At 35.3% G+C, this 27306-nt stretch overlaps 1 protein-coding gene across 4 annotated transcripts in view; it reads left to right on the top strand.

Annotated features, from left to right (window-relative positions):
- crm (cramped chromatin regulator) overlaps window positions 1–27306 on the top strand; it is a 228781-nt gene that overhangs the window by 130987 nt on the left and 70488 nt on the right. For all 4 annotated transcript variants that reach the window (XM_090388247.1, XM_090388238.1, XM_090388265.1 and 1 more), the window contains 3 exons: window positions 4955–5905; window positions 11368–11559; window positions 20102–20476. In XM_090388247.1, the coding sequence (XP_090244373.1) occupies window positions 4955–5905; window positions 11368–11559; window positions 20102–20476 (1518 nt within the window). The remainder of the gene's footprint in view (window positions 1–4954; window positions 5906–11367; window positions 11560–20101; window positions 20477–27306) is intronic.

Below are 27306 nucleotides of genomic sequence, written 5' to 3' on the forward strand. Positions count from 1 at the left end.
CAGCAGTCCTATCCTACTACTCCGCCACCGCAGCAAAGCCGTTGTCGTCGTCACCGGTTGTCTGTTACCGCAGTTTTGCGCGGCTAGTTTATAATCCCAAATTATGCCGTTATAAAAGCGTCCGTTGGCTCGCTCCACTTTGCGCACAATTTCAAATTCTGTCTCAATTTGAACAGTACAGAGATGATAAAACAATTTGCAAGTCGACAAATTCTATAATGTATTACATGTACAAATTTAATTTTCAAAAAGGCGTCGCAAAAGGCATAAAATAAGTAAACTTTTTTTTCGAAAATACAATTAAAGCTCGCGGGCCGCACAAAAATGTGCGACGGCCGCATGCGGCCCGCGGGCCATAGTTTTCCCAGGCCTGATTTAGGCCTAAACCTTGAACAATATTTCTTAATAGGTATGAAACTTTTAGTAGCATCCACAATTCCTTGAATGCTTCCCACTTAGAATTTACTGTTGGTAACATCGTCAGTTGATCTAACTACAGAATTTGAAAACTGTCTGAGACCACTGTACCTTTACGGAAGCAAAAACCCTTTCCTTTACCCCTGATGGTAATTATATCTTTAAGTAAATCCCACATCAGTACACTGTGATCATTGCCACCTAGTGGTTCCTTTATCTGCAAATTCTTAATACACGAATGATCACTGCTGATAACCAGATCAAGAGTATTACCCTCTCTGATTGCTTCCCGAACATGCTGCTGCAGAAAACAATCATCCAATAAATCCACAAAAGTCGTACTAGTGTGTGAGTGACCAACCCACAAGTTCCAGTCAATATCTGGGAAGTTAAAATCTCCCATTATAAGACATTCTGATTTACTAGTCCACTCTATTTCTCTGTACAATTGTTCATTGTACTCATTCGAGTCATTAGGCCTATAACACACTCATCTTATTTTTGCTTTCACAGTGCTTCTGTCACACTAAACTGACTCAACAGTGCACTGTTCATCTATATCAACTGGATGCACTTCTTTCGATTTTATGTTTTTCTTAATTAACAGCATAACACCTCCTCCCTTCCTATCCTGTCTATCCTTTCTGTACATATTGTACTCCTCAAATTCCAGTTCTGCATTCTTTATATCTGTGTGACACCATGTCTCTGCTATCCCAACAATATTTGCCTTTGATGTCTTGACCAACACTTCAAATTCTTCAAATTCATTTACTATACTTCTAGTATTGGTATACATGCAAGTGTACATGTACCTATCCTTATATCTGTGATACCACATCTCTGATATCCCAACAATATTTGCCTTTGATGTCTTGACTTGCACTTCAAGATTATCAAATTTATTAACTATAATTCGATTTTTTAATTGTTTTCGTTTTAATTTCTGGAGAGTATCATACGGAAGTGTTTTACATATCATATAGAGGTAAGCTTCTCTTATTCTTTTACAAATGCTGTTAGTTAAGAAACAAATTGATGTTGGTGGACAGTGCAAAGTTGAGTCTGTTTGGTGTGACCTAAGCACTGGGAATGGAAAATGAGAGTAGGCCTGTGTAATAGGCCTAATGAATCTGATGAGTATAATGAGCAGTTGTGCAGAATAGTGTAGGCCAGTAAATCAGAATGTCTTATAATGGGAATTTTAACTTTCCAAATATTCACTCGAACTTGTGGATTAGTCACTCGCACACTAGTGAGATTTTTTAGATTTAATGGATGACTGTTTTCTAAAGCAGCATGTTTGAGAGACAAACAGAGAGGTAATGCTCTTGATCCCATTATCAGCAGTGATTATTCATGCATTAAGAATTTGCAAAGAAAGGAACCACTGGGTGACAGTGATCACAGTGTGCTGAAGTGGGATTTACTCAAAGAGGTAACTACCATCAAGTGTAAAGGGAAGGGCTTTTGCTTTTGTAAAGGCGACTATGAAGGTCTGGGACAGTATTTAAATTCTATACGGTGGGACCAACTGATGAAGTTACCAACAGCAAATTCAAAATGGGAAGCATTCAAAGAAGTAATCATGGAAGCTACTAGGATTTACATACCAACTAAGAAATATTGTTCAAGGTTTAGGCCTATATGGATGTCAGATGAACTAATTAGACATGTGACAGAGAAGAAAAATGCATGGGATATATATAAATTAATGGGTGACATGGAAGCTTATGGCAGATATAAGCTTGTCTGTAATGAAGTCACAAAGGAGGTTAGACAGGCAAACACAGATTATGAGAAATCCTTGGCAAAGGATGCAAAGAAAAAAACAGAGTTCTTTACCTGTGTAAACTCTAGAAGGAAAGGGATGAATCAGATTGGACCACTTAACTTAGATGGGTTGACTATTGATGATCATGCTCAGGTAGCTGATAAACTGAATGAGTATTTTGCCTACATTCACACGAGGAAGTTATTCAGGGAGGGAAATGCCAGAGGTGAATTAAACTCAGGCAGTGAGCTAGATGATTTTGTAATAACTGAGAGGAATGTGGAGCAGAAATTGTTTAATAACCTTATGTTTATCTTCAACAATTTCTTGTTGAAGATAAACATAAGAAAGGCAACTGTGGTGGAATGGGATCTATCCAGTTATATTAAAGGAGGCAGCAAAGGAAGTAAGCAAACCCTATAGCCATAATTATGAGAGCTTCCGTGGACTGGAGGTGTGCAAATATATCACCAATTCATAAAGGAGGTTCAAAAGGTGACAGTAACTATGGACCTGTTAGTTTAACTTGTGTTCCGGGGAAAATAATGAAGTCACTGGTTAAAGAAGCTTTGTAGGATCATCTAGAGAAGACTGCAGTAATAGTTGAGACACAGCATGGGTTTGTTAAAGGGAGATCTTATCTGACCAATTTCATTGGATACTATGATGTGGTCACAAAGGAACTGAATGTCAAAAATAATTTTGATATCATATACTTGGATTTCAGTAAACCTTTTGATACTGTTGCACATGGAAAACTACTGTATGAATTGGAACAATATGGTATTAAGGGCAAGTTGCTACAGTGGATAAAAGGATGGTTGAGTGGGAGAAGACAGAGTTGGGTAATCAATGGACACTGCTCTTCGTGGATTAATGTTATTAGTGGAGTTCCCCAGGGTTCGGTGTTGGGTCCATTGTTGTTTTGTATATTTATCAATGATATTGATGAAGGTATATCAGAATTAGTGTCCAATTTTGCAGATGATACAAAGGTTGGCAGGGTTGTTAACGACAGTAAAGATAGTATACTACTCCAACTGGATCTAGATAAGTTGGGCAGATATGCTCAGAAGTGGTAACTGAAGTTTAACATTGACAAATGCAAAATACTGTATATGGGTAGCAATAACCCAAGAGAAACATACCGACTGTGTGGTACTATGCTCAGGGAAGTAGAAAGTCAAAAAGACCTGGGGGTAATTGTGCAGTTAAATATGAAGTTCGCTGAGCAGTGCACACATGCTGCCAGGGCAGGTCATGGAATCTTGTCAGTGATATATTGCTAGCAGGGACAGGGAGGTGATTATCCCATTATACAAGGCAATGGTCAGGCCACACCTAGAGTACTGTGTACATATCTGGAGGCCTCATTTTTGGAAGGATGTAGTGTTGCTAGAATGAGTACAAAGAAGGGCAACAAGATTGGTGAGGGGAACAAAGGGGGTGCTGCTACCAAGAAAGGGTTAAGTTCTGCAAATTGCAGCATCTGGAGAGTAGGCACCTGCGAGGTGATCTGATTGAGGTGTATAAGGCTTTGAATGGGTTGAGCAAGCTGATTGCTGATGGGATTCTTCCTCTTGCTCAGATTAAGAACCTGAGGGGAGCATAGATTCAAATTGAGGAAAGACAGTAGTAGTATAGATGTATGGAAATTTGCCTTTTGCCAGCGGCTAATTGATTGGTGGAACAGACTTCCATCTTTTGTTGCGGAAGTTGATAGCCTAAATAAATTTAAAGCTGAGCTGGACTGGCATTTAGAACGAATGGAGAGGTAAAATGGGAGGATTTTTTTTTTTTTTTTTGGCTGATGCTGCATAAGCTTTCTTGCATCGCATGCCTCTACTAATGCTAAATCATCTACATCAGTTATTAACTTTGAAATGGAACTTGAAGAAATAAATGTCATAAATTCTTAATGTGGTACCCAATAATTGTGTCTTAATCAGTATATGCAGTGAAAGAGAATGAGGATGTGATACCAAAATTTGATGACACCCTTTGGGACATGACATAACACCCTGGGACCTTGCGGCACCCACTTTGTAAACTGTAATGTAGTCCAACTGTGTGTGTGTGTGTGTGTGTGTGTGTGTGTGTGTGTGTGTGTGTGTGTGTGTGTGTGTGTGTGTGTGTGTGTGTGTGTGTGTGTGTGTGTGTGTGTCCAAAATCATTGCTGTCTTTGGTGCAGTCAGTTCAAACAAAGCCAGATAATATAGCACCATCACTCCCATCTGAACCAAACATTGGTTACCCTAAAAATCTGCTTGAATAGGATGGCTCTAAATCTTATGACAGAGCTATGACCACACTTGTAACATGGACAAGTACCTGAATGTAATGGCTGAATTATGTTGAAAAGTGATGTGATAATGTTTTTCATTGTTCTGTAATTTGTCTTTTCACAGAAACAACTGTCCCCTTCCCTCTCCCTTTTGTCAAATTTTATAATAAAACAATATATTTTAATAATGCCAGAATTTTTGTGTCGGCTAAGGTGAGTTTATGTGTCAAAAAGTCTAAGCATTGAGTATAGGTCATTTATTATTACCCTCTGTGTTTTTAAATCACATTGTGTGATTATGTAATCTTTGTTGTCACTTTTCACTAAGTAATATATTAATATGTTGAACTATGAAGTTACAGTAATCAACTATATTTTCATAAGTTAATTACATAGCTGATGCTGCATATTATATTTGCTTTATGAATTTTAATCAGTTTCTTGATTATTTATTTTAGTACTTTTTTGTCATTTTTTAGAAGCACCAAATTTTGGGAAGTCTTCCAAATCTTTCCTCACAGCTTCCACCTGACCCATGTCCTGTGTTAAGGGTTAGACCTAAGGAAGATGCCACCATTTCTCACTTATCTATATCATCTGTTGATGTTGCCTCAAGTGCTGATGTGTGCCTTGACAATTACATGAGGAATATAGTAAAAGATGGAAAAGAAAAGGAAAATATCAAAGGAAAGAAGAATGTTGGAAGAACAAAGACAAAGACAACAGATTGCAAATTAGGAACTGAATCCCAGGTTAAAGCACTCATTTCTATCACCGAAGAAAAAGGAAGTAAATCAAGTTATCCAAATTCAGATGAACAAATATCCAGAGATGATAAAAATATTTTGTTAGTTGAAAGTGGAACTTGTGGCTTGTTGACACCACCAAAGTCTGTTCCTGAGCCACCAAATTCTGGAGAAAATCCTGTTGATGAAGCACAGAGGTCATTGTCTTTGCTGACTGATATGCTGAGTTCCATGGATAAGAACTCTAATTCAGAAGAAGAGACACTTTCAGAAAAGACTGTAGTGGATCTGTGCAAAACGGATTCAACTAATACAGCTAACGTTCATAGGCCTTTAACACCTGAGTGTAGAACTATTGAAGAGTTTTATTTAACTACTCAGTCTAACGCTGACAATATGACTTTAGGTCAGCTTCTTGGACTGGCTACTGAGAAACACCAGGAAAATTTACCCTTTAGTAAAGAAAGCAATGGTGATAAACATAATAACTGTACAAAAGAAAAGAATACTGATGCAACAAGTGATTCCTTTCTGGGTAATGTTGACTGTAAATTCAAAAACTGTGAAAAAAGTGCTAAAGTAGGAAATGTACAACAAGCAGTTTTAGATGAAATTAAAATTATTCGTAAAGGTTGGACAGTTCATAATGTAGGGATATTAACTGTTGGTGAACTCTATCTAAAGGTAAGACTTGGATTGTTTATTTTCTTAATTATTTGTATTTATTGTATGTTGTATTTTAACATCCGAGTGCTTGTCCTGTCTCCATGCACACATGAGTTTTGCTAAAATTTTGCTTAAAGTGTGATTTTTTTGTGAGTTGGTCTTTTTCAGTTGTTTTGAGGTCAAACTTGTGATGTCTCTGTTAAGAATTACTGAATGACTTTGGCTGTTTTGAGTTTTGCCCCTGTATCCGCTGATTCAGTTACCTGCTGTTAATGACGGGGAAAAAAAATGAAAAAACTTAATACATACTACTTGCATGTCCAATACGATGCTTCCCTTTATTCTTTACAATGTCATGTATGGTTTGTTACCAACATTATAATGGTTCTTTAGAGATTTAATGGATGTACCATTTTCAAACTTTTGAATAATTTCAAGTTTTTGTTTAATTTGAAAGCACAACTCTTGCGTTTGCCCATCATTTTTGCAATTTCTAAACAAAAAAAAAAAATTCTGACATAATGAAACAAAATTTGTCCTTTTGCGGTACAACAGAACACAACAGTCGACATGGTGCACTAAATCAAACTAAACATTTGGGGTTTTTTTTTTTTTTTTTTTTAATTTGGAGTCTTGAAGTGTCCTGGTTAATCCAATCTCGATAAATCAAGAGTCTGCTGTACTTTATTATTACCATATTTAATGTTGCTAATGTCTTACGTGTTTAATTTATCAATTAAACTGTATTATACGTGTGTATATATATATATATATATGTACAAGAAAATCACATTATATATGGGGGTCTGCAGGTCTTCGCTTATATCCATGGTTTCAGCCATCCACGGTAGGTCTTGTAATGTATCCCCCGCAGATATGGGGTTCTTACAGTATTAGTATTAGCCAGTAGTGCAAGGAAGCCACGGGCTTTTTCTGCACCTGCCAAAAAAATAATAATAATCAGAAGAAGAAGAAGAAAAAAATGCAAATTATTCATTTCCCTCCTCAGTTAGGCAACTGTCCAGTTGACCTTGGAATTTCTTCAAACTGGCAGCTTCAACTACCTGCAAAGGCAACTTGTTCCAGTAATGAACAACTCACTGGCTGAAAGAAAACTTCCTACAATCTAGCTGCAATCTTCCTACAATCTTCATTTGTAATTTGATTTTATAGCACCTAGTTCTGGAATTCTTTATAACATTGAAAATCCACCTTCATTCATTTTACTAACCCCTCTCAGAGCCATATAAACCTCAATTAAATCCACTCTAAGGTGCCTGGTTGCCAAGCTCTGGCCAACATAATCAGTCTTTCCTTGGAATTTTACCATGGGAGTTGCCCATCTTTGGACCCTTTCCAGAAGCTCAGTGTCTTTTTTTAAGATGAGGTCTCCATACTTGTACACAGTATTCCAAAGCCATCTTACAATTGCCTTATGTAGTGGGACTGTGATCTCCCTATCTCCTCACAATATTGTTTGATAAATTTTCGATAGGCCATCATGGGCTTTCCTGACCGCTTGTTTACACTGCTCAGAAAACTTCATATCTGTCTGTATCATAACTTCTAGATCCCTTTCTACTGTTTTTTAATTTAGCCTCCAAGTATATTTTATTTTGGGCCCTAAGTGTAAGACCCTGCATTTTGTTGCATTAAAACATATCTGCCACTTTTCAGACCATTACTGAAGCCTATTCAAGTCATCATGAAGGAGTGCTGCTTGGCACTCTGATCATTAACGACCCCCAATCTTTACATCATATTTCTTCGTTGATGTCATTTATAAAAATCAAAAACAACAGTGGTCCAATAACCAATGCGTGGGGAACCCCACATCTGACTTTACACCAATCTGAAGAATATCGTTTAATGATCACCCTCTTCCTTCTGTCCTGCTTCCAACTTCCCCACCCTGAAATCCATCTTAGAATCTTTCCAGTAATCCCAACATATTCCATCTTATACAGTAACCTCTCATGAGGACTGGGTGAAATGACTTGCTAAAATCCAAATAAACTACATTTAAATTGTTCCCTATGTCTAGCTCACTAATAACTGTGTCAAAATAGCTTATCAAGTTAGTTAAACACGATTTTTCCTTAGCAAAACCATGTTGTATGTCCTTCAAAATGCCATTTCTTTCTAAATGTACCTGAATTGTACTCTTAGTCATTGCCTCTAAAAATTTTTTCTACTACTCAAGTCAGAATAACAGGTCTGTAGTTACTGACTTCACTCTTAAAACTGCCTTTATGTATTGGCAGTATGTTGGCACTTCCCAATCCAAAGGAATATCTCCAGAGTCCACCAATTCCCCTCAGTATACTCTCCTAGGTGCCTCCCTCAGAATTACTGGGTATATGCCATCAACTTCAGGAACCTTACTTGCCTTTTGGTGTGAAAATTTTTGTAATAAACAGGCATTCCTAATTTCGTATGGCTCAGCCTCCCTCACACAGCCTCTCTTTAGCATAAAGGGTCTTTTGTCTGTAAAAACCAATTTTAAGTATCTATTCAGTTCATCAGCAACATCAGTTGGGTTATCTAAGACTTTCCCACACCACCCAGTATATAAGACTTCAATCCAATTCATTTTCTTCTTTGTATTCGCATGCACGAAAAATTCCTTGTCCCCATTCTTTGCCCTCTTAGCCAGTGCTCTCTTATACTCAGCCTTGGCCTCCCTAACCTTATCTGTGGTATTATTATAGATCAACTTGTAGCTGTTGTAGACTTCAGTACTTTTCATCGCTCTGTAGCTTTCCCATGCTATCTTTTTTCACTCTATTAGGATGGCCAGCTGGAAGGCTCATCTGTAAGCTGAATAGTCATATGAAGTATGAACTTAAAATTGGCAAGCACAGTATGGCCTTAGTAGCCTTTGCACCAGATAATCACAATAAAAATAGTAATGAAAATTTAAATTTGACATATCATGTGATTTTCAGATACATACTGATTTGATGAGACAATATTACTTTAAAAATTTTAAAATGATATTAAACCTGCACTAAGACATATTCCTTGAGAAGCTTCTCAAACCAATTGCAAAGCAAAAGATATCATTAAATAAATTAATCACACTAAAGCAACTAAAATATGCTTGAAGAATTTGTGATGCTTATATAACATATTCATACAGTGCTTTTAAGATTCAGCTCATCAAATAAACTATACATGTTATATGAGGGACATTTGAAAGTTAATGACCTGAATATGATAGGTTTATTTGAGGAGTCTGGTAATGTGTTACTTTTCAATATAGTCCCTTTTGAAGTCAATATACATTTTCCACTGATGCTGCAATGCATTGATTCCAACTGGGAAGAAAGTCTTCTCTTGGGCCTCCAGGATTGCATTGACATGGATTTCAATGATGTCACTATTGGTAGGAAAATGGATGTTAGCTGGGCATTTTTTCAAATTAGGAAATAAGTGAAATTATGATGGTGCTAGGAAAAAACCAAAGTGGCTATTCTCCAATGCATTACAGCCTTAAAAAATGTGCAACTGTGAAATGTTTGCAGACCTTTCTGGAACAGAACATGATCTAGCCAAGGATGTCTTTGTGTGTGTGCTAAATGCAGAGAGTGTGAAGAAATTAGGCACCAGCTCATCATTGTGATGGGCCTTTATGAGAGCTTGAAGAACAGGGTGGATGCCTTCAAAACATTTAAGTTGGAGACACATCAAGCTCTGAGCTGCCCAACTCAAGCTCTGAGCTGCCCAGGCAACGCAGCAGCAACCTTTAAGGCAGAATGTGTTGGTCCCACAAGAGGTAGTTTTTGTTGGTGACTCTATTGTCAAGGAAACGAGAAATATATTGTGCAAAAAGGGTAGGTGGAATAGAACGAGGGTATGTCTGCCGGGGGTAAAGAAGGTGATAGGATATTGTTGTACACGTTGGCACTAATGACATTCGAGTAGATTTGCAGACTTACTTAACAAGTCAGGTCAGTGTTAAAAAAAGTCATGAGTTAGGGTTGAATTTGAAAGTGTCTGCAATTCTGCCCAGACATGATAGGAGGGAGTATATAATGAGAGCCTTGTCAATCAGTTTGGCCCTGGAGAGAGAGAGAGAGATTGAGCAAGACTCATAGGGTAGAAGTTTTCTCAGCGTGGTCTGTGCTTGTTAACAGGAGAGACTGCTTCTACAGGAATGGGATACACATAAATAGAAAGGGTGAGAATATTTGCTGATGCTATCAAGGCAGTGTTAGGTGGGTCAGAAAACTGCTAATTTGGGGGGGGGGGAGAATCACAGACTAATAGATTAACAGTAGCCTCAAGCAGAGATGAAAGTAATTTTTGCACTGCTTCGATTGGAATGATCATAGTTGTAGATTTGTTAATAAGAAATTTCTCTTTTAGCCTATTAAGTGACAGAATAAGTGCAGCACAAATGAGGTTTTTGTACAATTCATACATGAATGGAGACATTGGTTAAAATAAACTTGAAAACATTAGTTTAAATGTACTAACTGCAGTGGATCCATGAAAAATGCAAATTTACATATGTACCAATGAAGGACTCATACTAACTGCAGTGGAATAGACCAGTCATATATGACCAAAACTTTATTAAAATAAAACAGGATAAAATTTGATGTAAAAATAAAAGTAAAATACACTGACAACTCTATAGTTAAGAGTGTTAAGCATGTAGATAGAATTAAAGTAGTATTAAAATACATAAAATTAAAATATTCACAAAATATTGCAAGTTAAAAGCATTAAAACAACACTATAGCTTTCAAAGATGACTGCTTCCTTTATCAAAAGTGTTTTACTATCATGGCACATCCTTAAATAACATCAACAGGATCACAGCTCATAGCACGTGCCACTGTGGGAGCATGGGAATTATCCTCCACAATTGCATGGTGACTGGAAATGGCTCGGATGCGATGAACAGTTTTGCCTGGCAGAACTGTTCATCGCATCCGAGGATTACAGTTTCAAAGAGGGGGGTAAATACAAACTCCCCTATCTCTATTGATGGTATTATGTTTTGCTCTCAAGCCATTTCTGGTTCCAATACCTATGTGAATGATCAACAATGGCTGCATCCCTTGGGGGAATTTGGTGGTTCTCCTCCCAGAAGTGTTCAGCCACAGAAGCTTTCCCATAGTCTGCGGTTCTCTAACAATATCTAAACCTACATTCTATCTCTCTTCTCTTGAAGGAGTTAATGGACAGCTGCTTCCATTTTTGAAGGATCATGAAAAATACTAAATACAAAAATTGATTTTCTTACAAACCACACATTATACAAAAAAAGTCCATTTTTGTAATCAGTTTTAAAAAAATATATATAATAATAATTTTATAAAGAGGTGATCACTACAGTACAATGCAGTTAATTGATTTAATTCTGTGTGGTTGACTTTTTTTTCTAATTTTGTATTCATTAATTTTATTTTCTTGCAGTTGCTTTCTGAAGAAATGATTCATTTAACAGTATGTATTTACATTTTCAGTTAGGATGTCCTGAAAAAATTGTCTTAGAATATGACTGGGAACAATCAGAGGAAACTGGATCTAGTGAAATTTTGGATTCTCATTCCCCTTTAAAACCATCAAAAACTGGACAACTTAAAAAATTAGCTGAAGTGTTGAGAAAGTTGGTGTGTATAGCTTCTGCTACTTTTGCTGACTTCAAGAATGTTCAGGTATCATATTGTTATTATTATTATGATGTGACCTAAACAGGCAGATTATGGTTAATAGTACTTATTACTATCAGCTTAAAGTTTTTGCCATTGTAAAGAGTAACTCTCATCGTTTTTTTTACATCCTAATAAATCACACTGAGTTACCATTTCTGCTTACACGATGTTGAGACAGTATTCAAACACATAAAATTCATAAAAAAAGATTTTTCTTTGTGTTAGCTAAACTGGATCCATTTAGTGGGTTAGGAAGTACAGTTAGCCTAAGCACAGTGCTGAAAGACACTGCCCACACTTTTGTAAAGAGGAACCCAAGCATAACTAGACAAGATTGTCTTTTCCTCTTATTACACCATTTTTTTAATTATTCATTCTATGAATGAAACAAAATATTAAGAACAAAATTATAAAAATATGATTATAATTGATGTATTTAAAAGTGTCAGAAAAAATTATACCCCCCCCCCCCCCAAAAAAAAAAAAACCTGTATGTTGCCTAAAGCCAGAGACTTAATTGTGAAAATGGTTGACCAGAAACAATCAGAAAAAGAATGAGAATCCTTGGTGAATAATAAACTTTACACCCCATTTCACAAAAAACATCTCAAAAGGAATCCTTGACATCTTCCAGAAAGAAGGGATTTAACAAGGAATGGAAACTTTCTTGTTCAGTACTTGTTCAGTTGCTTGTACAATCAGAAGTATTTATTTAAGTGAAAAGAGTCATAGTCAGAAGAGATAAAGTGATTTCCATAAAGAGGAACAGCATCCATCTGACTTTCAACACTTTGAAATCTCCAATAGCTATAAAAGTTGGGTACCTGAATTGCAAAATCAGACTTACATACCAAATCCATTTGCTTCAAATGGATTTGGTATGTAAGTCTGATTCTGCAGGCAGAGGAATAATGTGCTACTGAAAAATAGAACTATTCAACACTGCCTGTTGGAAGTCACGCGCTCAAAGATTTGATTTTACTCTATTAATTTCCGCCAGCCTATCCTCCAAGGTACTGCAGTATGACCACACATTGTCCACTAGTACTCTCAACAATGCTATTCTTTTTGCATAGGTGCATGAGCAAATGCATAATTCATGAATTGGTCTACACGCATTGGCTTCCTATAAATCATGGGCCTAATACGTGAATCAACCCACCCATCCAGGCAAGATAGGATGCCATCCACCTCTGTCTCGATGGTAAATTGGATGTCTGTCCCCCAAAACTCAGTTTGCAGCTTGCTGTCTATGCATTTATTGTTTGGTAGCCAGCAGACTTTCAGATGCCATAAGTAAACACACAATGGTATTACAAACTCAGGATAGAAAGTCTTATGATCACCAAACTACAAGGATATATTGAAAAATACTTCTATACTACTTTTTATTCAGGTATTCTTGTACTTGGAATTGGTTTTGTTTTCAACAGTGTCCTTGATAATCTATATATCATTTGCAGCACCCCATTAACATTTCAAAGCTGTGTTTTAAGCCATTTCCTGTGGGCATTTTTACTATAATGGCCAAGGTATTTTTCACTTCCACACTGTTTATGAATCATCGCCACTATAAATGTTTTTTAAACTTCAAAATAGTCCAAACATCATAGAGCAGAAAGCAGTGTCCACTGTTCTGCCATTGCTCAGTTAGGCTTCTTGTACCACATTGGTAATGTGAGGGTAATATGCTGCAAAAGAAACTAATTTTTATCCTTTGATTTTGGTCTCTTTTTTTGGACAAAGTGCCACAAAAATTACTTTTTTAGCATAAAAGAACTGAATCAATATCAATATTTTTGTACATCAAGTAATATAAAATGTTTTGGTAGCAGGAAGTCTGTGCTTCAAAATTCTGGACTGTTGCTTAGCATTGGATTGTAGTGTGTATCCTTGATTCATCACAAGTGAAAATAGAGGATAAAAAATCTGTCTTTTGTTCTGCCTTTGTCATAAATCATTAACAAACTTCAAACTTACTTTTCTTTTTGGGCATCTGTTAAATGTGTCGAATCCATCTGGCATATAGGACATGTTTAATGTCACAGTTGTTATTATATCATATGGTTACATCATTTTGAGGAAACACCTAATTTTTCTACTAATTCTTGAAATCATTGTCTTCTGCTTTCCTTTAACAAATGTTCTGCTTTTCATCATTTAAAGCTGAAGAGCAGAACATTTGTCACTTTTTAAGATGTTTCTATCATTGTAATTTCCCTCAATTTAGTTTCATAGGCTTCCCATATGTCTTCTGACCAATTTCCCCCATTTTAACACAAAAATCCATTGCAGTCCATTGTTGAACAATAACAGAAACTTCTGCTTTGGTTATCATGGTGATTAACACATCACAAATTCATTCACTGCACAATGATGAAACAAAGTATAATGAAGGTGGCTGAACAGTCACTGAATCAGTTGTACCATACCAGCAAAAGAGTGTTACCAATCCACATATTTTTTTCAATCTTCCCTTGTAAAGTCCATAGTTTACTAATGTGATTATTTTGCATAAAGCATGAAACTATGTGTAAGATTCACTAGTGAATGGGTTAGTGCCATTGCACCATATTTTGTTCATAGTGAACTGCCTAAGTGGATAATTGGCATCGTTTTAATTGCATCTCATATTGTGAGTACTCTCTTACAACAAGTTGCCATGGTATTGCACTATGATGAATGTCACACATTCATCTGAATTCTAAATAAAATGTATTGTAATTACCCATAGAACACTTTTCCACTGTTGCCAAGCAGCGAGAAAGGATTCCACCATTCATGAGGGATCTAAAAGTCTACTTTTTCCTGTATATGGGGTACTCTTGAGTTGTTGATTAAAAAAAAAATACTCATGCACTTGTTTTTTTTTCTCCATTTTATTTATTTATATTTTTAAATGGAACATCATTGCCTGTGTTATTTGTTTCCAAATTGTGGCCACCAGCCTAAGGGAATAAAAGAATGTGAATAAGAATAAAGTAATATAATTAACAAAATTAATAAAAAATAAATTAACTATGTAGAGAAATTGGCATGAAGTAGGCAGCCAAGCTGCCAGTGTATTCTCTATTTATATTTGCTAGAATTTTGACATTTTGTGCTTGGTTAGATTTCTTGTCCAAAAACTGGCAGTCTCAAAATTCCAAAGTTGTTTGTGTTGAGACATTGTAGTGCATAACCAAAGGGCGCCTCCGTAGCCAGGTGGGAAGGAGCAGCAGTGCGTAGCACACGCTTCTTGATTAGACCGGGGTTCGAGCCCGTCACCACCAAATACGGAGGATGCGGAAAGGTCAAGGAATGACCACCGCATATCCCGGAGCAATATGGCCTTAGTTGCTAATGCTCCTAAAAAACCAAGTAACAAACAAACAAACAAAGCATAACCAAAATCCAAGCTCTTGGCATGACTACATTTTCATGTATTTGTTAAATTTCTAAAGGATTCATTATAACAATAGTTTCTTTTCCACCCCACCACTGTCACCTCCCAAGGTTGAATAGATGACTTTCTTAGCTGGTTTACTCTGTCCCATTTGTAGGTAATTATGTATTACATAGAGATTTCGTTTGATGCAGGTTATGACAAATTAATCTATGAAAGAATTAGTATAGTGCTCACAACAGCTGAACTTGTTTGTTCCTTCTTTCCCAACATGAGATAAACAGAAACTGTATTATATATTTACATCTGCACAAATAATTGAGGTGAATGTGGATGCTCAATTAGCTTTTCATCAGATTAGCTATTATTGCTGACAAGGAACCAACAAAAACTAAACTTCTAATGTCAGACACAAGAAAAGAGTATTCCTAAATTTGTGATTCAGTGGAAAGATTATCAGTGCTCTTGCATGAATCCTCTTACACCACTTCACTGGGATATATTACATGCTGGAATACAAACAGAATACCCACCCATACAGATACTGGTTAATTAATGACACTTTTATGCCATGATACAAAGAAATTTATTAGAACAGTACATTTCTGAGGTATCAGCATTATTTGCATCCACCATGTAAAATTAATGTAATGATTGTGTTTTAAGTAAGAAAAAATGCATTATAAATGGTCATTATCTAACAGTATAAATGACAAGTGTGATCTTTAACAAATAAATATTCTGCTTGATTAGTCTAAGGAGGATGTAATGAAGTGTACAAGGGATTTAGTAAAATGAATGAGGAAGGTCATTCTTTCTTGTGGATGAGACAAACTAGGGACACAAAATCTCAGAAAATAACAGAAGATTGGATCTCATGAATGTTACCTATGGGTCACTAAACATTAGAATAAATTGTCTCCCAATATGGTCTAGGCAGTGAAACCAAAATTGGATGATTACATTGTAGAAATGAGAATAGTATGAATATTCTGGGTTTTTTTTTTTTTTTTTTTTTTTGCTAATACAGAAAAGGTTTGTTTCCTTGCTTAATTTGGCCTTACTAATACTAATTTTAAAATCTCAGCTGGTTTTTTGCTTCTGCTGTAATGATGCAAAGAAAAGATATACAAAGTGAAAATGTTATCATCATTAGCATCACTTATTTAAAACTTGCTTGCTTTTACAGTGTGATATAAACCAAATTATAGTATAGTGGAGAGCTTTTAGATTTTCACAGTTATAACTTGATCATCAGCATATAATTTGGATTTTATTCCTGTTGTTCAACTGTGTTCCGTTGTTAACTGTTTGTTTCCATTCTTTAATAATTTTATTGATGTAGATATTAAATAAAATTGGTGATAGTGCACATTCTTGTTTGATTCTTTTATTGGTATTGATTGTGTCAGATAGTTGGCCGTTAGAATATTTTATGCAGACTTTTGAGTTTTTATATAGGCATTGTATCGCTTTCCAAAGATGGATTGGGATATTTTCTTTATGTGAAATCTGCCAAAGTTTTTCTCGGTTTACATTATCATATGCTTTTTTCATAATTAATACACAGCAGAAATGTTTGTGGGTTAAATTCTCTTCTTTTTTCCAAAATTTGTTGTAATGAGAAAATGGCATCTATTTTGCTGCTTCCTTTTCTGAACCCACATTGTTCTTCTTCTAAGAATTGTTCACTATATTTATTAAGTTTATTCTTCAGTATGTTAGAGTATAGCTTTGAAGCAGAAAATAGCAGTGTTATCCCTCTGTAGTTGTTAGGGTTATTTCTGGAGCCTTTTTTTGTGTAAATTGATTACTATTCCTGTTTCCCAATCTTTGGGTATCTGTTGCTTATGCCATATGATGTTAAATAATTTTGGTAGTGCATTTTTTAGTAAGGTGCCCCCATATTTAAATAGTTCTACATTCAAATTGTCTATGCCTGGGCTTTTTCGGTTTTTTGATTTTTGTAATGTTAACTCTAGTTCTTCCGTTGTTATATTTTCTTCATCTTCGGTTACCACAGATTCATCTTCCCATTCCCTAGTGCCAGGGTTATACCATAGTTTGATATAGTGTTGCTTCCATTCTGCTTGAGAGATGGAGTTAGTTTGTATTTGATCATTTGTGTCTAGTTGTAATTTCTTAAAAATTTTGAAAACTATTCTCTGTGGGCCCATGATATCACATTCTTAGGATTTAACAAATTTGTCTGTCATCTCATTGGATTATTCTGGTTAGTTTTCTGACTTCTGCTCTTAAGTTTTTTATATTTTATGTGTAGATGTAGGAACAGTTTATAGGCCTTTTTTTTTTTCAACAATTGTTTCAATTCTTCATTCCAAGTTTAAGCCAGATTTTATTTTTTATAGGTTTATATACAAGACTTTCTTCAGCAGCTTTCTAAATTGATTTTTTCATGTTTGACCAGATTCCCTCAACATTATCACTCTCATCTGACTTGAGATTATCTTTCAATCGACTTTCATACTGAAATTTAATGCTTTCATCTTCCAACAAATGTATTTTTAACTTCTTAGTAGTTTTTGTTGGTATTTTCTTCTTTTTATTAAAATAATTTCTTTTTATTTTGAAAATGCTTTCTAGTAGGTAGTGATCACTGTCAATTTCATTGCCTCTAAATACTCTAGTGTCTCTAATTTTGTTGTTTAAATTTTCATTAACGATAATATAATCTATTATAGACTTTGTGTTTCTTGCTTCCCATGTGAATTTATAGATATTCTTGTGTCTGAAGAAAATATTTATGATTTTAAGTTTATTAAAAATGCAGAAGTCTGTCAAGCATCTTCCTTTATTGTTGACCACAGATTTGCGTTCTGATCCTGTACATTTGTTTATTGATTAAGCTTGGCACACTATAGCCTTAGATGCTGATGCGCCATAAAAATCCTAATAACCAACCAATAATAATATTGATTAAGCACCAACTCTTGCATTAAAATCTCCTGCTAGTATGAAGTATTAATTTTTGTTAGGTTGGTCTATGGTCTCTTGTAATTTGTCATAAAATTCTACAGTCTCATCAATTGTGCCTTCTACTGATGCATAGATGCCAGTGGTTGTTATTTGTATATGATAGGATTTTTAGTCTTAATTTAAACATTCTGGGCGATATCCAAGAGTAAATCTAATATTTTGTTTTTCCATTCTTTTCTTCCCGATATTGCTCACATTTCATTTGGTATGCCTGAGCATATCATTATGAAGTTACCTATTTCTTTGGATCCATTGTTATTTTTTGTTTCGGTAATGACTGCTATGGCAATATTAATGAAGTAAGTTACTAAATATAATAATGTAAGTTATTCTGTTATTATGATTGCTAGTTTGCAATTTTAGTTTCCTAATTTTCTCTAAGTTAAAAACAAATATCCAACTTGAATACAGGGTGATCCACGAGTAATGAAGCTATTTTGAATAGCGACTAATGTGAAGATGTAGTTATTTGAAGTTATTTGAAAAATAGTTTATAATCTTTTTTTGTTTAATTGTTTCAGAATAGTGAAAGCACCACAAGCCTTACAATGGAGAGGATTTAAATTGTAAAGTAGCTTGCAAAATTCGAAAATTCTGCCAAAGTTTCACACTAATTCAATATTTTTTAATGTAAACCACACACAATAGTTGATCAACATAAAGCATATTGGGAAGAAGTTTGATTAAGTGGGAACAGTGCACACTGGTAGATCTTGTATCTTAAAGATATCTACGAGTTAAAAACTTGTAAGAGAGGATATCGAAAGAAGTCCAAAAATATCTCAAAGAAAGTAAAGTTTGGAACTTAAAATATCCAAAACAAGCTTAAATAAAATCATAAAGGAAATTATGGTTTATCATCATTGCTACAAAGTTTGAATGAGGATGATCCAGATAGATTGGAATTTGCCAAAGGGTTTTTGGTCATGAGTGTTACAAACCCAGATATCCTTAGCAATGTGTTTTGGACTGATGAAGCCACATTTAAACTAAATGGAAATAATATAATTGCACTAACTTGTACACCAGTTAACTCCCTACGTAACCCGAGGCTTTAGTCCTAAACTATTCTGTAATCTAAATTACTCCACACCATCAGGCATCTCTCATATTGTGGGTTTACACTTCACAACTGGGCTATCATCATTGCAACACCAGGGTATCTGCCCACCCACTGATGAGGAGCCAATAAGCTCCGAAACGATGCCGTATGGATGATGGTATCCACTGAGAATAAGTAACATCAGTCTTCTCCTATGGTGAAGCATTACTTATTCGAGGTAGTGCAATATCATAGCAACTCGTGAAGGTATTCACAATATGAGATATACTTAATGATGCCAATTTATAACTACTTAAGTAGTTGGCTACATACAGAAATGATGCAATTGCATTAACTTGTATGTCAACTAAATGGAACTCTTAATCACCATTGCTACATTTATTACTCTCTTTTCAATCCCTGTTTATTCTTTAAACAAGATTTAAATGCTCCTGACTTATAGTCTGGGCTGGAATTTGGACAGGAGGTGATCTCGGACCTTTTTTTTTTTTTTTTTTTTTTTTTTTTTTGAGGTAATCCACGACAGGAGAAAGTTACCTGAGACTGCTAAAAGACAAAATCATTCCATTTATGCAGTAAAAATCAATTTTCAGCATTGCTTTTTTATGCAGGATAGAACACCATCACTATGCAAAAACTGTCTGGGATTTATTAGATAAAAAGTTCTCAGCTCACTGGATCATAATGCAGGGTTCCATTGAATGGCCATGAAGTTCTTCAGATTTAGCACCCTATGCTACTTTTTATAGGAATTCTTAAAAGAATATAGTATTTAGTAATAAGCCCAGGTCTCTGCTTTTCCACTTCAGCAGTCAGTAGTTAGAGAATTTGAGAAATGAAATTTCTAGGAATTATGTATTACTATATGTTGCTCTGTCCAAAAGACTACTGTTTAATAAAGAGCAAAATGGCAGCCATATTGAACAGATGTTATTTCATTTATTTATTATTATTTTTAAGTCTATGTATGCCCTTTCTGTTGTGCTAGCATTAATTAAAATATAAATTTAAAAGTGTTGTTATTTACAGTCAGACATGTTTCCTTACTTATGGATCTAGCAGCATTTAGTTTATCTACAGTTTTTTTCTACACATTTTAGCATGCACCGTTATCACCCACAAATCGCTGTGGAAATCAAACTCGAAATGCAACTCCTCCTGGAAAATCAACACCAAGAGGTAGTACAAGAAGTCCAAGTGTTCGAACAGCAAATCGGAATAACAGTACATCTCTGCGTAAAGCAATGAGCACTGATAAAGCAGCTCCAGTCAAAGATATGGTTAACAGCGTATGTACTCCACTGTCTTTTCCTGTTTCGAAAGAGGTTCCAACTCAGTGCACATCAATCCTTGCCACTGGAAATAGTTCAGTTTTGGATACTTCTGCTGATAAACACGTTTTTGTAATGCCTGTAGGAACAGCTCCACGTACTCTTAAACAGCCATTAACTGAATCAATTAAAGAACAGTTAGATGTAAGTATGCTTAGAAAAGTTGCATATATATTTTGAAATCACATCTAATCTAAATTGTTGGTGTTGGAGGTAGGGCTGTCATCCATTCTGCATTTCCACATTTAGCATCTGAGAAGAGTAATTTCCTTTATTCATATAGATATTTGGCTAATTTAAAACTGAATCAAATGCAGCTCCCCAGCTGCATTTGATTCAGGTTCTATTTATATCTAAATATTGAGTGGTTTAAAATGGTTTAATCTTTACTGCCATTTTGAAACAAGGTGCATGGTTTCAAAATGGCAGAAATGAATCTATTTGAACTCTTCTGCTTAAAGAGCAGAAGAGTTCAAATAGCCCAACAGAAACAAAATTTACCAAGTCTTATTAGTGGATAATGAGGGCACACTGCTGAGATATTTTTATTTCGTCCCACCATTTGGAACCCATGTTTACACTTTGATCCAGACCAAATTTACAATACTTTTTTTTTTTTTTTGTGGTTGGGAGTACACCCATCAGGGACCTCATTGGGACACTTCTGTTTTAAAGCACCATCTTGAAATAAGATGGCCGCTGGAATTATAGGTGCAATCCATTTGGAACTTCCATGTTGTCTGATTGAAACAAAATTTATAGTTCTTATGAGTGAATTATGCCCACTGTCTTTTTTTTGTGAGTTATGCCCACTGTCTGTTTTTCTTTTCATCCCTCATCTTGAATCAAGATGGTTGCTGTTTGATATAAGTTCCATCAACATAAGAGTCATCCTCTAAACTAGTGCTGTCTAATAAATTGGAAATGGCTGTTGATCAAGAACCAGATTCACTAACATTTCTGAACTGCCACTCTCCATTGTCATTACAATAAAAAATCGTGGCCAAAGTTCTACAATGGGCTGTTGTAGCAAGCATTGTATGTATTGGTCATATTTCTTACATGTTACAATAAAGATATTTCTTAAATTTAAATATTTACTTATGAAGAAGAGCTAAAACACATTTTCCCCCCATTTTATTTCATAATAATCTAAAATAACAAAAAGACCAACAGCAGTCAAAGAAATCTTTCCCATATGTATTCATATCAAAAGTAAAGCATATGTTGCCATTATTAAAGCTATGAAAATAGAGCCATCTAGTAAACAACACCCAAATTGGTTTGATTATAGGGGAAAAAAATATGTATATATGTTTCGTAGAAATCACATAATACTAATATAGTTGAATGTTTATTCATTCAAAACTAAACTGAAACATTGAAGTGTGGCAAGTCAATTTTCAGACTGAACATGTCTGCCTGAATGTTTATAGGCATGTCAGGTAATTGTTTAATGTTGAATTTTGAAAATTCCTACAAAGATCTCCCCCCCCCCCGAAGAAAAATAAAATTCGGAACAGTTTGTATGCCTCTCTTACTGATCACAAGAGACTTAGTTCTCTCTGCTTTTAATTAACTCTGTTACATTGCACCCTCTTGGGATATGGGTCATAACCAACTGGTTGAAAAGTGTGAATCTGAATGGGGGGGGGGTGATTGAAATTTACTTTTTTTTAAGTGAGAGAGTTTTTAATGATACAGTGAATACTTTAAAATAATAAATGATAGGTTAATTTTGAAAATTAACCCATTAACTTTGATTGTAGCAAAGTATCAGTATAACTTTAAAATGTTGGTAGTACAGGCTGTCCTCGTATAGCACGATAGTTGTGTTCCTAGAAACCTTCGTGCAATGCAAAATCGTGCAATATAAACAACAGGTCCTATGGGAAAAGTGGGGTTAGGTGCCGACCACCCAAGATTGAACACACATTTGGAACCAAAACATTACCAAACACAATAAATAATCGGGTAATTTTAATCGTTATAAAATACTTACGTATTTTATAACGATTAAAATACGTAATAAAAAATATATTATAATAAAGTATTTTTAGTATTTTTTAATACTAAAAAATTATTTTTTACGAATAAAATACGTATTTTATTCGTAAAAAAAATTATTATATTAAATAAAATAGTCGTAATAAAATACTTACGTATTTTATAATACGTAAGTATAAATTATAATACATAAGTCGTAATAAAATGCTTACGTGTTTTATTACGACTATTACGTAATAAAATATTGCTAATGCTTTTGCTTCTATTGTAAGCAAACTTGTTTTTTGTTTGATTTTCTATCCAAACAGATGACAGCCGTTCCATCTCTTCCAATTCTTTGTGTCTTAATCTAATGGATTTTAATTACACTTTGAGTTGTTCCTGCTATGAAAGTTGTTTTTATTTTCTCCGCATTCTTTGTAATTCTCGGTATTGCCTCATTTAGGGCTGCAGCACGTGCAATATCACATGGTCTTTCATTTCGCTCAAAGCTTTTCACAATTTCATATTTTTTTCTCTATCAACAGAGGCGGACTGGCCATAAGCCTTACCCGGGAAATCCCGGTGGGCCGGAGGCCGGTGTAATTTTGGCCATAAACCATAGTATGAGGCCACTATAAATTTTCCTGGGTAAGAATTTTTGATCCAGTCCGCCTCTGTTTATCGATATTGCTTTTTTTTTTTTTTCTCTCTGAATCTGCAGTGTCTTCGCCAGGACGCTTCCTTTTCACACCTTTTAAGTATTTTACTCATTTTTATGGAATAAAGCACAATTACAAAACGAGGAGGCACGCTTGATACACATAAACAAAGCTGCACCCGTGTAGCAACTGAATAAACAACACCGTAAAGGCCGAGATACACTATTAAAACCCCACATTTTACTAAAGCACATTTCTGGGGGTTACTACCATAAAACAATAAAAACAATTTCCAGTTTCGTTTCTGCTAGTGGAATCTGTTATAAACTGGTAGTAAACTCCATCTAATTGCATTTGCGATTACATATGTATATCGATAGCTGGAATTGTGTTGGTTTTTACGTTATTATGGTGAAATGTGTTTCCCCTTCACTGATATAAAACACATAAATACATTTTCAGAATCTTCTTCATTCCTATCGTGTTACGTTCGGTTGGGGTGATTCCGCGTTCGACTACTATTTCTTGTAAACACAAAGGCGAATCGTGCATAAGCGAATTCAGTTCGTGTTATATAAGATAACGTTCCCCTATTTATAAATCGTGTATGATCGAATTCGTGTAATGTAAACACGTGTTATAAGAGGACTGACTGTATAGGCAATTTTGAATATTTCTCATTAATTTATTTTGGTCAGTATAGTGCTTTTATCTGTAATATTAAATATAAAATAATAGGAAAAAAAAAATATATATATATATATATATATATTTATCAAGACCCACTTTCCATGTGGATTAGGGGGAAATATTTTTTTTTTTTTTTTTGTCGAACTTTTTTTTTTTTTTTTTTTGCTTCCAGTTCTCTTATAACGATGTCTTAATATATATACAGTGGATTCCGGTTATTTGGGGCAGTCGTTTATTTAGGATAAATCTTAAAAAACAGAAACCAATTGAGAAAATAGCCAGGGTTTACTTCGCTTAATTGGGACAGCATGCCATTTAATCGGGGTGGGAGACCGCAGCACTGGAGATTACCCTACGATTGTCTCCGACGGTACCATGTGGTTCGTTCGAAATTCTGGAACCATAAAACAATTAGCAGTCACCTGTTTATTGGGCTTTTCTGTTAGTGAAATCTATCATAAACGGACAGTAAACTCGATCTTACTGAATTTGCGATAATACTGACAGCTAGAATTCTGTGGGTTATTATGGTGAAATGTGTTTACACTTCCATGAAATCTTCAATCATATAAAAAAAATTTTTTTTTCAGATCTTCTCTTCATTCCTATTTTTAAATAGGAATGAAGAGAAGTTACTCCATTCTCACTTGCGCGTATTGTGTTACTTGCAATTTGTGTGTTCTGTGTTCTTTGTTATTGATTGCTTATCTTTTCACTGTTTTAAATTTTAATCCCCCACCCACAAATGTCAGTGAACAGAAATGTCAACTAGTTCATATGTACATATTACAGTACGCATTAATTATTCCGATTATCACATATATTCTTCCAATTTTCAGGTATCATTTAATTTTTTAATTGGTAAGGTAATAAAGGGTAAATTTGTGCTTAATATATCTTTGCTTTTATAGCCTGTGGATAATATTCCTCCTATTTTCTCTAATTAGAATCACTGTTTAATAGAATTAAAATTCAGTTCACAAACATGATCACAATGATCGGCACTTACTGCACATCGTATAGTGAATGGTACTTTACTATGTTGAGTTCTTCGTAATGTGATTTGATTGTACAGTGAACCAATTGTAAAGGGGAGGGGGGGGGTACATTGTATTTTTAACTATTTACGTGAAACTTCGGATAATTGGGGCAGCCGCTTAATCGGGCCAAAATACACTAGTCCCAATGTGTCCCAAATAACTGGAATGGACTGTATATATATAAATTCATATATTTATCATAATAGATATAAAACCATGTATGATCAATTCCTAAACATATAGCCATGGCTATGTTATTTTTTGTTTCATAATCTTAAATTGTCAAAAATTCCTATTTTCCTATACCACACCTCAGAAGCTTATAACACTGCCACATGTGAACATGTCTAAGTTAATTATTTTCTTGACATAATTGACTACTTGCTAAATAAGTTATTGCATTCTAGCTATTATAAATGATTTTGTGGTAGCTACATGTCATGTTTCCATTCTTCTGATCACATTCCTAAAACAATATTCAAATAAAATGAGTTTTTATTTATAATAATTTTGAAAATTTACCCATTAAATTTGATTGTAGAAAAGTTTAATATTTCAGTGCAGCAAGTGGTGAAAATTACTGCTGCAAATGATCCACTTCATTTTGGGAAACTCAGCTAAGACTGTTCAGAAAATATTTTAAGAGTGCAGAGGTGGGGTTTCAAACCTCCCCAAGAATATTAAAAGTCATATACACAACTTTAATGTTCTGTTTATTATTGAAATGAGCTGCAAAAGACTGAGTAGTAAACCTTTTAACCATAATAATGAGAGCAGCCTTGGATTCAGGGTAAGTGCATACAGATTGGAGATGTGCATGTTTATCTCCTTATTCACAAGGGTGGTTCAAAGTGTGGAGTGGGTAATTAGAGATCTGGGTAACTACAGATTTACACTTTGATCCAGTCTAAATTGCAACTTCTGTGCTAGGGAAATTAATGGAATCAATAGTTAAAGAAGCAAAGCAAGATAATTTTAATAGGAGCGAACTATAAAACAATTGCAGCATAGATTTGTTAAAGGGAGGTCATGCCTAACCAACCTGATTTGCTATTGTGCGTATCACAAAGGAATTGGAAGCAAAGAATAATTTTTACATCAGATACTTAGTACTCAGTAATGCCTTAAGTTCCTGTACCATGTGCATGATTGTTGTATAAATTGGAACATTGTGGCATTAGGGGCAAGTTACTTTATGAATAAAGGAATGGTGGGAGACAAAGAGTAATTAGAAATGGTCACTTCTTTACAGGAACTAATGTGATGAATGGGGGCAAAGCAAGGGTTGATGATGTTAAGTCCCTTACAGTAGGCGCCTCTGTAGCCAGGTGGGAAGGAGCAGCAGTGCGTAGCACACGCTTCTTGATTACACCGGGGTTCGAACCCGTCACCACCAAATACGGAGGATGCGGAAAGGTCAGGGAATGACCACCGCATATCCCTGGAGCAATATGGCCTTAGATGCTAATGCTCCTAAAAACCAAAAACAACAAAAAAAAACAACCCTTACAGTTTTAAATAGTAATTAATGATATTGATTAAGTATTTCAGGTCTCATGCCTAAATCTGCTGATTATACAAAGGCAATCACAGTAATCAGGGTATGCCATGACCGAAAAATGGTAATTGAGGTTAGCATTAGTAGAGGCATATGATGCAAGAAAGCAAGCTTATGCAGCATCAGCCAAAAAAAAAAACCAGCTCCCATTTCACCCCTCCGTTCGTTCCAAATGCCTGTTCAGCTCAGCCTTAAATTTATTTAGGCTATCAGCTCCCACAACAAAGGATAGATGTCTCTTCCACCAACCAACTACCCACTGGCTAAAGGCAAACTTCCACACATCTATCCTACATCTGTCTTTCCTCAATTTGAATTTATGCCCTCTCAGGTGATTATTCTGATGGGAAACATCCCATCAGCATTGAGCATGCTCAAACCATTCAAGGCTTTATACACCTCAATCATATCACCTCGCAGGTGCCTAGTCTCCAGGCACTGTAATTTGCAAAACTTAAGCCTTTCTTCGTAAGTGCAACCCTTTGTTCCATTCACTAATCTTGTTGCCCTTCTCTGTCCTCGTTCCAACAGCTCTACATGCTTCTTAAAATGAGGCCCCCAGACCTGTATACAGTACCAAGGTGTGGCCTGACCATTGCCTTATACAAGGGGATAATCACCTCCTTATCCCTGCTAGAAAAATTCCTGTATGTCATTGACAAGACACTATGAGCTACTCTTGCAGACCGTCTGCACTGCTCAGAAAACTTCATATCTGCCTGCACAATTACCCGCAGGTCCTTTTCGTTTTCTACCACTGTCAGTGTAGTACTACAGAGTTCATACGTCACTCTGGGGTTACTGCTTACCATATGTGGTACTTTACATTTGTCAATGTTAAACTTCATTTGCCACCTCTCAGCCCATCTGCTCAACTTTTCTAGATCCTGTTGCAGCAGCGTACTGTCATTAGTGTCCTTAACATTCCTGCCAACCTTCGTATCGTTTGCAAACTTGGACATTAAGCTTGATATACCATCACCAGTATCATTTATAAATATAGAAAACAATAATGGACCTAACACTGAACCCTGAGGG

The sequence above is a fragment of the Mastigoproctus giganteus genome, chromosome 2, assembly GCF_048544385.1.
Source record: "Mastigoproctus giganteus isolate SK-2022 chromosome 2, ASM4854438v1, whole genome shotgun sequence".
NCBI classification, from domain to species: Eukaryota; Metazoa; Arthropoda; class Arachnida; order Uropygi; family Thelyphonidae; genus Mastigoproctus; species Mastigoproctus giganteus.